The 14,620-nt window shown below is 38.8% G+C and overlaps 1 protein-coding gene across 1 annotated transcript in view; it reads right to left on the reverse strand.

The window, feature by feature from the left end:
• The window catches only part of afdna (afadin, adherens junction formation factor a), a 159,532-nt gene extending 145,652 nt beyond the window's left edge, over window positions 1–13,880 (reverse strand). The window contains exon 1 of the mRNA XM_038272694.1: window positions 13,528–13,880. Coding sequence (XP_038128622.1) covers window positions 13,528–13,629 — 102 coding nt within the window. The 5' untranslated portion in view covers window positions 13,630–13,880. The remainder of the gene's footprint in view (window positions 1–13,527) is intronic.
• Between the last annotated feature and the right edge of the window lie 740 nt (window positions 13,881–14,620).

Here is a 14,620-nt window from a genome sequence, read left to right on the forward strand (position 1 = left end):
GCGCATGGGGGCGCTATTAGGAAATCCTATACACTACTGTTTAGGCTCTAAAACGTTCTAAATGACTTCGTTTCGAGTAAATTCTGGATGCTACCCACTCAGGACACTTGGATTACATTGGACGAGCAGTATGGAGGAATATTGACAAGTTTTTGTGGACTTTTGTGGACCTTTCTGTCTCGGGCGCCATAGACCTCCATTATTTGAATGTCAGCAGACAGCAAGAAGTCTCCCAGATCTCCAGATGCATTTGAGATATCAAAAAAGTACTCCAGAGTGTTGTTCAGCATGGAGGTGAGTAGAAAATGAAGGCTAATCATGTTTTGGGTGTACTATTCCTTTAAAGCTTTATAAAAACATAGATAAATAGGAAAAGTTGCCCAAACTCTGAATGACGTGTTTGATATGTCCCTATGGGCAGCAGAGATCCATCATTGTGCTTCAAACCGATTGTGATAGTCTAAAATAAGCAATAAGCTGACATCTAACTTCTATAGCCCATTAATTAATGCTGACTGTTTGCTAAAGCACCAAGCTAACGTTAGCATATTAAGTCTGTGTTTTGATATAACTTGTTAATAAACTTACAAAATTTTAATGAGGTTCCAGTTCATAATAAGTGAATAAAACGTACCCAACAACAAGGCTCTCTTTTTTGAATAATCTTAACAAGTTTGTTTAAAACTGCATAAGTTTTAATGACTTTTGTTTCGGATGCTTTCTGCATTGCTCTCTCCCACACTCCCAAACTCTGCTTTAATAGATAAATAAAATATATGCATAAACTATTACTATATGGTTTTGGAAGAAATATGAATATTTTTTATCCATCTAAAACTTAGTAACCAAATCATCTCAACTAAATGATAAAACATTAGGGTTTAGCTCCAGCATATTAGTTTGTGTGTACAAAGAATGTAAATATGAAAATTAAGATTCTGCCCCACAAGCATTGATCTGTAAAAAGTACAGATGTTTTTGATTTTTGACAAAAGAACAGCTACATCTAAAATATGTCAAAGTGTAAAGACATTTGTTTTGGGTTTTTTTTCCCCATTTATGGAGAAAATCCATTAAATTAAGGGTTCTATTAAATAAATAATAAAGTAAGAGTTTACTTTTCTAAACTCTGTAACTGCATATATTCAGGCTTGGGAAATTATTTGGAAGCTTTGAACTTTAAATTAAGGACATTAAATCAGGTTAAAATGTGTTGTATTAATAAAAAAAAAGCAAACTCCCTCAGCAGAAATAAATACCCACATGCTGAGTCGTAATTTCGCCTTTAGCTAACAGATCTGACGCAGCCATCTGCCACTCAAACCTCAATTAAAACCACGCAGATTAACAAATTCGGTCTGTCGGCAAACTAACTGCTAATGGCCACTTTATCCTCAACCAATATATATCCATCACAGCATCCTTAAGCGCAAACACACCACATCTTTGTTTTCACAGGAGCCTGTGAAGATCAGGGGCCGTATTTGTGAGTGACGGCTTTGTCTGATCAAAACATCAGTGTTACCACGGTGATGCAGCCACATAACATGGTGAGGTACCGACAGACGGACGAAGGAACAGAGACAGAGGGGAGGAAGGGTGTGCCTGACAGACAGAAGAATAACTCAGACAGAGATAAATGCTCGCAGCGGTCAGCAGGTCTGTTACCAGACCCTCACTGTGCTGCAGCCAAGAAGGCAGCTTTCCTTCATAGCTAGCTCCATCTGACCCTTCAGATCAACATCTCAGCTTTTTATTTTCATGTTTATGCATCTGGCAGACCCCTTCTGTCCAAAGCCCCTTACAAGAAAAAAAAAATGAAAAAAGGATTTAGAAAATGTAGCTAATGTAATCATTTATAGCCGCTGAAATTGCAATATTTGCATTAACATGACAATATAATTTTATAATAACATGCACCCATAATTCCAAGGCAGAAAACAAATAGTTTTAACCCTTAAAGGTGTGTCTTCAAATTTTCAACCATCTCTTTATTTCCCCAATCATTACTATCATGATAGTATTTTTTTTTACTATTTAACAAAGTAATCAAAAAAGTCATTACCCACAAATAATACCTTTTCCATGTTAAAATGGGTGTGTTGGTGCTCAGCTTTAGCTAAAATCTAGCATTGTGAAACTGACTTTTTCATGTAGACTACCCAGAAAACGCCACAAGTAACACTCTTTACAAACTGCATTTACGTCAATTACATAAATGTGCTAATATATCACCACGCCTGTCTTTATCCCCCCCCCCCATTCAAAGTATTTTGAATTTTCATCCAGATTACCATCCTGCCTACAAATACTATTTCGCTTTCGGAGCAGCTCAGACCCCCACATACCGGTGTAGCTCTGTCACTAGGAATCCCATTTAACAGCAGCCTATGGCCCGGTCACCTCCTCGCAGTTTGCCGCGGCGGCTGGAAGGCGTTTTGCCATGTACATAATCCCAACTGTTTTCAGCAGGATTATAAAAGCGAACATATTTTGCCGGCAGATTTCGGCATTTTAAGTTAATTTAGACGTTAATAAACTGTTTCAGAGGAGTGATCATAGCGCCTCCCAGATCAGCTTCTCTGATTGGTTGATGTGGCGCATCGAGCACCAAAAGTTCCCATTTTCCAACTGCAGCAGCTGCAGCGTTAGCAACGCAGATGCTCAGAAGCTCACGACGTGCTGCTTCAGCTGCTCTAAGGGCGCTGCAGGACGTTTTGCCTAAAGTAGCATTAGCTTTGCTGCTTGTGTGACGTATTAGCTTTTTTTTTTTTTTTTCATTACACTGTCACAAGTACAGAGCAATGAAATGAACTCTCTGCATTTAACCTATCCCCTTGGGGAGCAGTGGGCTGCCACTGTGCGGCACCCAGAGAGCAGTGTGGGGTTAAGAGTCTTGCTCAGGGAGTGGCGGTCTGCAGGAGTGGGACTCGAACTCAGAACCTCGGGATTCCAAGCACAAAGCCCTAACCACTAGGCAACATCCCCCCTACTGAGTAGTAGACCGTAAAACAATGGTAAGCAAGCCATTGCAAATGGCTAACGTTGCTAAAGAGCATACACACAAGTCATATTCTCATGCGTACCACCGTGAGAAAAAACAAAAATTTTATTAAAAGGGGTCCGCATGAACTCTATTCCATTATTTTTTTCCTAAGAATGATTAAATATTAAGCAATTTAAAGACAATTCCAGAAGGACTGTATAAGTAAAATACCAGATTCTAACTCCTTTAAACTAGGGTCACATTTTAATAAGTGATGCGCTTCTCAAAATTTAGAATAGATTATTTTTATCCAATCCAATCTCTAATTGGGTTGCTGAAATAATAATAATGTTTTACCAGTTATGTGGAATGAATGACTGTGTAGTCATGCAACATATTAATACTAGTATATTATCAACATATACCGTATTTTCACGACCATAAGGCGCACCGTACTAAAAGGCGCACTCTCAGTTATGTGTCCCATTTCTGTATTTAACACACACATAAGGCGCACCGGACTATAGGGCGCGTTTTTTATATACAGGTACATGTCCTCTACTACCTTAAAATACCTCTACTGCGTATTTAAAAATACAGCGGGGGCAAAACTGAGTATGATTGTGCTTTATTCATGTATTTATTACAAAGTATTAATCAAACCTGGCAGCTGGCCGTGAGACAGACACATCGCAGATGACACAGCACTGTGATCACTCCTAAATTAACTTAAAATCCTGAAACCTGCCGACGGAATATGTTCGCTTTTATGGGTGCCTGCAGTTTAAATTATTTAGATGAAAAACACCTGCCATCCACCGCGTGAACCCGGAGGCTGCCCAGCCTAGAGGCTGCTGATGAAAGGATTTCTCCTGTCGGTGCACCGCTGGTATGTGGGGGTCTGAGCGCCTCCGACAGAAATGGATAATCTGGATGAACTGACTGCAATTATTAAGTTTTCAGGTGGACTTTCTCACTTAAAACCATATTAAAACTACTTTATTCCCACTGATCACAGCAAATATAGCTGCAAGATTTAGATTATTTAGATGAAAAAACACCTGCCAGCCGCCGCGCTGAAGAGGAGGAGACCCGCCCAGAGGCTGCTGTTGAATTAAGTTTTCGGGTAGAAAAATAGAGCGGGAGCAAAACTGAGTATGATTGTGCTTTATTCATGTATTTATTACAAAGTATTAATCAAACCCATCAAAGTCATCATCCTCTGTTTCTGAATTAAACAGCTGCGCTAAATCAGACATGCCAATTTCCCCTTCTTCGTTGTGAGAGTCACTTTCCGTGCAGCGCGGCTCCTCAGAAATAATGCCGGCTTTTGCAAAAGCTTGTACAACAGAGCCAGCAGACACGTTAGTCCATCTACAATCCATCCGCAAACTGTGGCGTAACTTGCCCGGCGCTGCCTTCCACTTATCCTGAAACTGTGGTCTCTGTCAGCCATCCATCGCTCCCACGCCGCTCGCAGCCTTACTTTGAACGGCCACTTCACACTGATGTCGAGCGGTTGAAGCTCCTTTGTCAGACCCCCGGGATAACGGCGAGCACAGCGTCCATTTGATCCACCTTTTTTTTCACATCGGCTGTGAGATGGGCACGCAGCGATGGTGATGCGTGGAAAAAAACCACCTGGTCTCCTCACATAGGCTACACCTCCCTCAGCTACGCTTTCATCATCTCCTCATCCATCCAGCCTTTTCCATTTGCGTTAATATCATATGTCATCAGAGCGCTGTGTCTGTCTCGCTGTCAGCTCCCAGATCAGCTTCTCTGATTGGTTGATGCGGCGCGTCCAGCAGCAAAACTTCAATTTTTCCATCTCGAGCAGCAGCAGCGCGTTGGCGGCGCTTCAGATGCTTAAACGCTCCTGCTGCTCAAAACGCGCTGCAGGACCTTTTGCTGCACCTATACGCGCGTCAACCATTGACTTTGCATGTAAACTCGCTGCTTCTGCTGCACCTGCTGGGTCCGGTTCACACCGATGTCGAGCGGTTGAACAGCGAGCACAGGGTTAATTTGTTTTCCCATGTTTTTCACATCAGCTGTGAGATGGGCACATGGAGTTACATATTAACAGCGATGGTGATGAGTGGAAAAAAAAAACACCTGGGCTCCTTACATTCAGCCACTCTTTCATCATCTCCTCAATGAGGTGGTCTCAAAAGTCGCAGTTACAACACACATAAGGCGCACCGCACCATAGGGCGCACTGCACATTTTGAGGGGAAAAAAAAGACGTTTAAGTGCGCCTTATAGTCGTGAAAATACGGTATCAGCAAATTACTATAGTAACGATAGTAAATGGTAGCTGTAAGGAAAGTGGAAAATAGATTTTGAATGGATCTTTGGTTACATTAATTGATCTTAAGGAATGAAAATAAGCAGCCATTCAGAATTGGAAAATTAATATTTTAAAACACAGCCGTATTTTAACCCACATCATGGTGAAGCAGGTCTTGCTGCAACCCAACAGATGATAATTATGGTTTTATAGTGTAAATATTTAACATATTTCTGAAGTCCAGCTTGTTATTAGGGAAGCTTTATGTCAGTGTGGGAGAGTTGATGTCTTCAGTTTCTGGAATTAGCTGCACATATGCTGAAAAAGTGAGTCATTTTAGGCTGGAATCATATTTTCACTGAAACAAACAGCTTTAAATTTATTGAAAATTCTGTTTATGTAAAAAATCCACATTAAAAAAAGGGAAATAATTAGCAGATTTTCTACTCTGCTTATAAATAAAACTGATTATACAAAGATTTAGGCCTCAAAAACATGAGCAACGTTAGCTTCATTTAGAGAAGACGCTTCTAATCAGAAACAACTAAACACACAAACCCTGGAATAAAAGTTATTCTGCTAACATTGGTTTAGTACAATTTTCTAAAGACTTTTTCAATCTGGAAATTACTAAATGAATTCTACAAAAAAAAAAGACACCTTCCTGAAACAAAGCTTTTCCCCTTAGACGACAGGAAACACACTATCTCCACAATTCACACACTTCCTGTTAAGTTTCCTGCTTCCTGAGCTGCAGGGAAACAGAGGGAGCGGCCGCTGATGTCATGTGGAGTCTGCTTAGTTGTCGTATTTCACATCTCGTCGGGGAGAAGGTGGACATGAGCATCCTGCTAGTAAAAACACATTCAACTCAAATTTAAATGGTATGCAACAGCAATCAAACCAACTTTTGTGGTGGAAATGATCATATCTTAGGGGTCCAAAAAATAATCAGGAAAATGGTTAAAGAAAATGGAATCAGCTCTAATCAACACTGGTACTGCTCTGTAAAAGCTCTGTAAAACAAAATGGTGTACAGTACAACCAGGAACCACAACATCCAGTCTTTCCAGTCCTCTGGACGGTGATCAAAATTCATAATTTCACTTTTTCTTCAACAAAGAGTGGCTTTTAAAGGTAGAAACAATTGTCTAAAGGATTCTAGCAAATCTAAAACTATTTTGGATATAGTTTCTAAGGGAAACTAGACAGTTCTTTTTTATCAGAAGGCATTTTTTTCCCATTCAAACATCTTAAGCCTATTCAGAGACCTGTGGCCTTTGGGACACTGAGTAAGTAATCCATATACTAAGAAGCAACGGTCTGGCAGAGAAGAAATGTAGACTTTCCTGAGGTCAGCACTCTGGTCCAGCAGATCAGCATTAAAAATGTCCCCTACCTGCATCGCATGAATAAAAGACTAGCACATCTCCCTTGCTGTGGCATCGGCGGCCATATTTATACAGATCTGACACAGTACAGAGGATTTAACCGTCATCTTTGGAAAAATACCTTTAATAATTTTTAAAGAAGCATATACCAACATGTGTGTTTTCAAGATTTACTCAAGTATAAATAAATACAGTAACTGGCTTTAGTAAGAAATTGACAGAACCAATTGTTTTTAAAAAAAATTTACATCTCAGGCTTCTTACTTTTCAACTGATTTAGAGAGAAAGGGTGAAGATATTAAGGAGCTTTATGTTGTGAGGGAGATGTGCTTTTATAGACGACTGTAAAGGCACATATTAAGTGAGCTCCAAATACTTAGCAAGCTTTCAGTGTTGAATGATCATAAGAGGAGACATTTCCTCAGTCTGCCACTGTACCACTGGCGGCTTTTAATAATCAATATTTGAGTAGAGTAATGAATTGACCTGGCTCTGCTTATTAAATCCCTGCTGGAGAAAAAATAACTGAAAAGATGAACACAAAGAGCTTCAACGTGTTATTTTTCTTGTGTTTTAAGATTTGGTTGCCTGTTACTGGCAACCAAACTGCTTTCCAATATGATCAGGATTTACATTTCAGAGTTTTACTTTCAAAAAGAATATTGGTATTGGTTAAATTCCATTAAATCTTACATAAATAAACAATGCTAGCCTTCAAAATGAAGTACAGGGACTAACGACCAACTTTAGGAAATAAATGTATCTAGATGACAACATTCATTTCAAAGGAAAATCCTTAGTGCCATCAAAGGCAAGACAGAAATAAAATAACACATAAAATACAGATATTTTCATAATTCTGTCCTGATTTAAATCTAAAGTTTTTTGTATGTCTCAGGTTTTCAGAGAGTTTAGTCCAGAGCAGAGAAGCATAGAAGTTAAATGCCACTTCATCTTTTTTTTTTTCAGTTCTGGTCTGGTGATCCCTTACCTGAGGGGACTTAACAGTTCATACTAGAGAAGCCCCCCTGCTATTCACTCCAATAACATGATTATCCAATATATAGTGAAATAACTAAGCTAGTGAGATAAGATCAATTTTTTCTGGTATAGGTCAGGACCCAGGCAGCAGCACTGAAGCAAAGCTGCAAACACTGTTGATTTTGACAGACCTTTCTGCAGAAACATACTGACAATAAAGAAATGCACCAGTTTTCTGCATCTTGTTATGACAGGAAACCATTTTATATTATCTAGGAAGACAGGAAGCTGATTAGACTGAGCCCACTCAGCCATTTGACAAGGGGCTCATCTAAAAGTTACTGTTATTCATAACTAGTGACAATTATATGACTAACCGGGCAGATAAGAAAAGGCTGGTATGAAACACCCAGTGTCAAAAGCATACTTTCCAAAACGAAAAATTTAAGCTACAAAATGATGCAATCAATTAAAAATATCCATTACTGAAAACAGCTCATAGTCTATGAATGGTTAAGTTTAGTATAAAAGAGATTAAAACTTGCCATTTGCTAAAAACAATGGCTGACTCAGATCGGCAATCGTTGCAAAACTTTAAAAAATATACATTTTGGATTTGAAACAAAAAGCTTCCTTTGTCTGTGAATATGCTCTATGCCAACCATCTTCAAGTGGACATTTTAGCTCAGCAAGTTTCAAAGTTAACCATGGAAGCAGGATGAATTGTTGTGAGATCTGTGAATTGAAAAACTCCAGAAACCAATAGATGTATTAGCCTCGAATACATAAAGGTTTCAAAACAATAAAACACGGTGACGTGTCTGACATTAACCAGAAGCACCAGGCTGAAGCAAAACAAACATGGCTACACCAGTGATAGGCACTGATATTTAGTCTGTTTTAGCTGGAATACCCTCCATATCTTCTTTTTTTATGATCAAAAGAATGCAACCTGTACTTTTGTGGATGGAAAGGATGTTTGTGCGTTGCTCCTGACCGGATTTGGTAAGAGTTTGGTTTATCAGTTAACTCCTCTAGTGGTAAAACAAATCAAGAGTACCGGTATGGGTCGCTGCAACTGCTACTGCAATTGATAAAAGCTCAACATGGGAGGCAGGTACCACTTGTTGAATTACCCAATCAGCTCAAAGACAGTCAAACCAAACGGTTCAGACGGTTTTCATAAACCGTTCCATACCTAGTATTTAGATGGATACATTGTAAAATTTAAATTTAACTACACAAATCAGTCTGGCTTATGCCAGGTTAGTTCAAACTCTGTAATATATGACATTAACAGTTTAACAAAAAATAAAAAATAAATAGATTAATTAATCAGCAAAGTATTTACTAGTTCTGACTACTTGGTGCAGCTCTATAAGCTTATGTAACAGCCAGTGAAAGAAAATACTAAAGGTTAATAGTACCAGTACCAGAGGTGCAGGATGATAGAAAAATCATGCAATGTTCATATTATTGGTTAAGTGCTCTGATGACAAAGGCAGTTAATATCACAGCTGCGCTGCTAGAAGCGGCTCTTGTGTTTATATTGTAGCTTAGGGTCTTTCTGCATGGAGTTATATCCATAAACAAAGCTTTATGATGAACTGTCTACCTGTCCTGCAGATGGACATTAGCCACCCTGTGAGGGATTGCATCCCAGTCAATAAAATAAACTGGTTTTCCTTAGATAGAAAACTTTGAATCAATCTGACTGTATAATCTGGTGAATTGTAAAGTGCCTTGAAATGACATGTGCTGTGAATTGGCGCTATAGAAGTAAACTGAATTGAATTGAGCTTGCGAGAATAAACAAATGTAGAAAATGGATGGATGTTGTGATAAATCATCTCTTTCTCATCAGTACCTCTGTCTGCTTGATCTTTAGCATCTTAGACACAGCATCTGTGTCAGGTTTGGCCATCTGCTACAGAAACACCCCATCCAACAAACTGGATGTTACATCGGCATACAGACATGGTTACTGTGTTCCAAACAGTCCTTTGCATACCTACATGGGATGCTGACCTATGCGTATTCTATAGAGGAGCAATAACCATCGCCTACAGAACACATGCAGTAACTTTAGAAACTCGTACATTTTCCACTTCTTGTTACATACTGAATGCAAATAAAGCCAGCAGAACTAATTAATTTGTTTTACCATTGAACATAGAGACTCTGCTTTCATAGATTACTTAACAATTTAACCTTTCCCCCCATTTTCCTTACAAAAAAGCCCAGAGAGCATCGCTAAAAGAATACTTGGAACTTCAATCTTTACATACAATCCTTATCGAAAAAGTTACCAAAGTATCCACGATTGTAATATCACAAAACAAGTGCATGGAATTTTCTATGATCCTGCAAGCTGGACGAATACATTTTAAAGCGATTTATGTCAGCACTTGACGTATCTTTGTGATCATGAAACTAAAAGGCACATCCAGAATATGGAAATTAAAGAGGAGTAACAGGACATGCGTTCATTTCAGCCCACATTATAGCTAATATTACACAGCCTACTAAAAAAACCTGACTATAACTACATAATTTATCACAAAAAGATCAAACCATTGCTATGAGTCTGAGTCTGCCACACATTTCAAGGAAGCTGAGTCTGCAGAACCAGGCCTTCTGATCCTGCGAGTATAAATGTAACACAAGAACTCGTTGTGTTATAATGAGCCTGCCAGTTCCCAAAACAGGATTTATTCAGTTTGGGTTTGCAAGATTAAAAAATTTGAGAACCTTTGTTCCAGACTGACCAACGAACCATGGCTAATCTAATCACACGAATGATCTCCCTGCTCTCACCAGCAGGTCACCAACAAATTTAGGATATTTTTCCTCTTTATTCATCAACGTTTACTTCTGTGATTGATCAGATCTAAAAGGCGTTAAAGAATATACTTGAAATATTCTTAGCGTTGCACATTCCAGTCACAACTACACTCACAAGCAGGCTGGGTGTTTTGAAGGACACTTATGAGGCTTAGGGGCTCCACCAGCTGACATATGGGCTACAGGGTGTGATGTAGCGAGAGCGGCCATGCATCTGCTTTACATTGAGTCACGTATTGCTGGACGAAGACGCTGAGGCCCGCTTCGGCAGCAACCCTAAAAGCAAATATCCTAACAGTCACAGCCAAATGAAAACTGGAACATGGTTAATGTTTCCTTACAAAATGAGGCGGGTTGTTGTGAGCGGTGCACAACTCTGGCAAACGGCTGGTCAGCTTTGGGCCTGATGATTTAATCGGCTCAAGGAGGAGAGGGGACCTTCTGACCCCCCCCTCCCCTTTACACCCAAGGCGAGGTGGGGGTTGGATGACCGCCTAAAACTGTTGCCAACACAACCTTAGATTTAAATTAAAACTAACAGATAACACGCAGCAGAGGAAAGGTTGACTGACTAACTTGTACAGAAATGATTAAACCCTGATTGGTCTCTGCTTCATTGCAGGTATGTTAAAATGAGGAAGTTTGATGCTGTAGTTTGAGCTTCAATCTTCACCATATGCATCTCCTTAAAATCATTTCTGTTTTGGTTTCACAATTTTCCCAAATCCAACTAATCAAAAACCCTGCTAACACATCCAGGGCTTAAGGTTGAAGTTTTAGCTGGACAAAAAAAAGAAAAAAACATAATGATTTAAAGAAAACTTAAATTTTAGCAAAAGCAACTAAATTGATTAATGAATAAAATAAACTCCACTGCCAGACAAATTGTGAAACCACCAAATTGATTTTGCTAGCTTAGCCACGATGAAGCATGGACAGTGAGCAGAGGGACAAATCTTTTGAAGGGCAGGAGTTCTTCCTCCCCTAATCACGGGAGAGTTTGTGGAGCCTAGTCACTTGGTTCAAAGCACTGCCTCAGCGATGCGCAAACCAGGCTGCAGAGGCGGTAGATGCGTATATACATTTAGAGAAAAAAATTTAGACCTCGGCCGTGAGGAAGTGGGGTTGTGTTTGTGCGACAACGGAGGGACATGAGGGCTGGAACGGATCATCAGCCTGCTGTTCAAAATACCATTTTGTATCTTTGTTTTAGTGCAATCGTGCCAAACTTTTTTAGTTACAAAGTGAAGCTTTGTGTACCCATACTCAACCATGATTTAATTTGTGTCCACTTTGATTAGAACTTTATCGATCTCACAATGGAGAAATTCACTTGTGACGTCGGCTCTTGTAAACAAACAGGAGGTGCACAAACAATGAAAAGATGCATGAAGTATATAAAGTGCATCAAGATATATACAGTGAATGGTAAAAATAAAGGAGAAATTTAAGGTTACTTATATATATAGTATCAGGGCTTATACAGGAATGACTAATTCTAATTTAATGCTTTTTAATGCTCTTAGAAATTATTTTAATGCCATCAACAAGTATATCCATCTACCTATCTATCAACCTGCATATATCTACCTATATAGATAAAAACACAGCAAAATCTCGATTCCCTCGTTTTCCAGCCACTTTTGTTTAAATGTTCCTTTTCAAGCTTCTTTTATCATATAAATAGTATATATAATAGTAATATAGTATTAAATAAGGGTATGGATAGGCAAAAGGCGCATATTCAGATCAAGTAATCTGTTTCTGGGGTGTCTACAAGTCTAGTAACACTGAAAAAAAAAATCGAAATCTAGATAAGTAATTTTTCTTGAAATAAGTGCATTTGTTCTTGGATTGAGAAGGGAAGAAAGATGTTTTGCCAATGTAACAAGAACATTTAAAATCAGAAAACACAATTGCATTTTCTTCTTTCAAGTGCATATTATCTAAATATCTTATTCTAAGAGTAAAAATACTCATTCCATTGGCAAAATATGTAATTAACCTACTCAAATTAAGGATAAATACACTTAATTTAAGAAATTTCTAGATTGTTTTTTTTCCAGTTAAGGCAATTCCAATCCATCTATGCTTCCTAACATGTTGCCATTTCAAATTATAGTTGGTAACACAGGCAGTCCTATCAACCCTAGCCAAGCTTATCTACAGTAGTTTAAGGGAAATACAGGGAACATGTAAAGAAGGCTATGACAGGAAGTATTCAGTCTCATCTTCCACAATTTGTCCTTTCAGTCGCCCCTACCCAGGTCTCAGCATCCACACACGCCATTTAGCCTAAACCTTTTATTTAAAACCCTTCCCTGGATTGTCAGTTACTGCAGCCCTATTACTGCTACACACTGCTAACACCAACATATATAACCGTGATATAAATTTGACCATAAATACAACTGTATTGTTGAGTGCAATGACAATTCATACAAACAGATTCAAAGTATCCTCTTAAACGCAGTTACGTACCTGCTAACTAGCTAGCTGGTTAAAGAAAAAATCTGATAAATCAGTGCCGATTTTACTTATCGCATCAAAACGCATTTCTGACATTAAAATATAAAATAATGCTAAATAAAGCAATGATTTACAGAAACATACGGTCTGATTATAATGCAGACAACTGTCAACTTTGTGGAATATTGCTGTTAGCTACTGCAGACACAGTAGGAGACGCCGAAAAGCTAGCCGCTAGCTACATGGATTTAATTTATATCACTAAAACACACATAAACAAAGCTGATTTGTAGAAAATTAACTCTTCTATTCGAAATTAATTTCAACAGCTCTCACACAAAGTACATATTTAAAGCCTCGTGATGAATAGTGTAAATACGCCGGTTTATCAATGGAGTTTGGCGTTGCTTTGCTCCACTCACGTACTTTACCACGGAGTTAACCACGCTGCCCACAAACACCACCTGACTTTATCTAAACCCCCTCAGTGTCCGCCACTGGTAGCTCTATTTCCCCCCAGCAGAGGCCCCACAGGGCCGCGGCCTCCCGTACAGCTCTCATACCTCTGTGGGCTGACTGATCTCGAACAGGTCGAGCCGGTTGGCGTTCCAGTGGTTGATGATGTCGGCCAGTTTCCTCCTCTCCTCCTCCCTGCTTCCCGACATTGTGGACAGTGTTTCGGAGCTTCAGTCCGCGTCCTTCCCGCTGAATAAGAACTTTCCGAGAAACGTTAGTCTACGGGAGAACAGACCGCCAGCGAAACGAGCCGTTCACGTCGACCTCTTTGAATTTTTTATGTTCCTTTTAATAGCCGGTACTTTGAGCGGTTCCGTCTCCCAGCTCATCGAGCCACCGACCTGCTGTCTGATCGGTTTCTGCTTGGAGGTGCACCTCTGCGCGCTCACGGGGACTTCTGAGAACGCGCACAAGCTGTTAACTGTTTAACGTCCAATAGTTCTGATTCATGAGGGCGCTTCTTGGGATGTTTATAGGGTTAACAGACGGGCACGTGAGAAACTAAACAGGATTACGTCATGGGGTATTAATTAAAGAGATATTTCTCTTTAGCAATTACATTTAATTTTACCGTATTGCGACCTGTTTCTTAAATGCGTAAGAGGATTAGGGCCACTGAAAAAAAAAAGTTAACTGATTTTTAAATTTCATTTCAGTTTAATATTGCAAAAAAAGCAGAATTCTGATTTTAATCTCAGAATTCTGACTTTAATCTCAGAATTCTGTATTTTTTCTTCGGAATTCTGGGATTAAAATCAAAATTATTTTTTGACTGAAAATAAAATATAAAAATCAGTAAACTTTTTTATTTTATTAATGGCCCTAATCCTATTCCGTACTTAAAATACAAATGCATATTAAACATATAAAAGGTATTAGGTTTGCAATGTGACGAAAGAGCTTCACAATAATGACATGAAGGAACAGTTATATTTAAGTTACTTAATAATTTTTGTTAAATCTGTCAAACCCACTTTCAGAATACATTTCTTATTCAATTGCAAAAAAACACACACACAAAAACAGACACTTTCTGTTATACATTGCAAGAGCAGAGAGAACATAAAATCTTTTTTTTTTGTGCAAATTTATCAAAAACTAAATAACTAATAAGGAAAACATCAATATATATAAATCATA

This window comes from Cyprinodon tularosa, unplaced genomic scaffold, assembly GCF_016077235.1.
Source record: "Cyprinodon tularosa strain WSP-4 unplaced genomic scaffold, ASM1607723v1 ctg84, whole genome shotgun sequence".
NCBI lineage: Eukaryota > Metazoa > Chordata > Actinopteri > Cyprinodontiformes > Cyprinodontidae > Cyprinodon > Cyprinodon tularosa.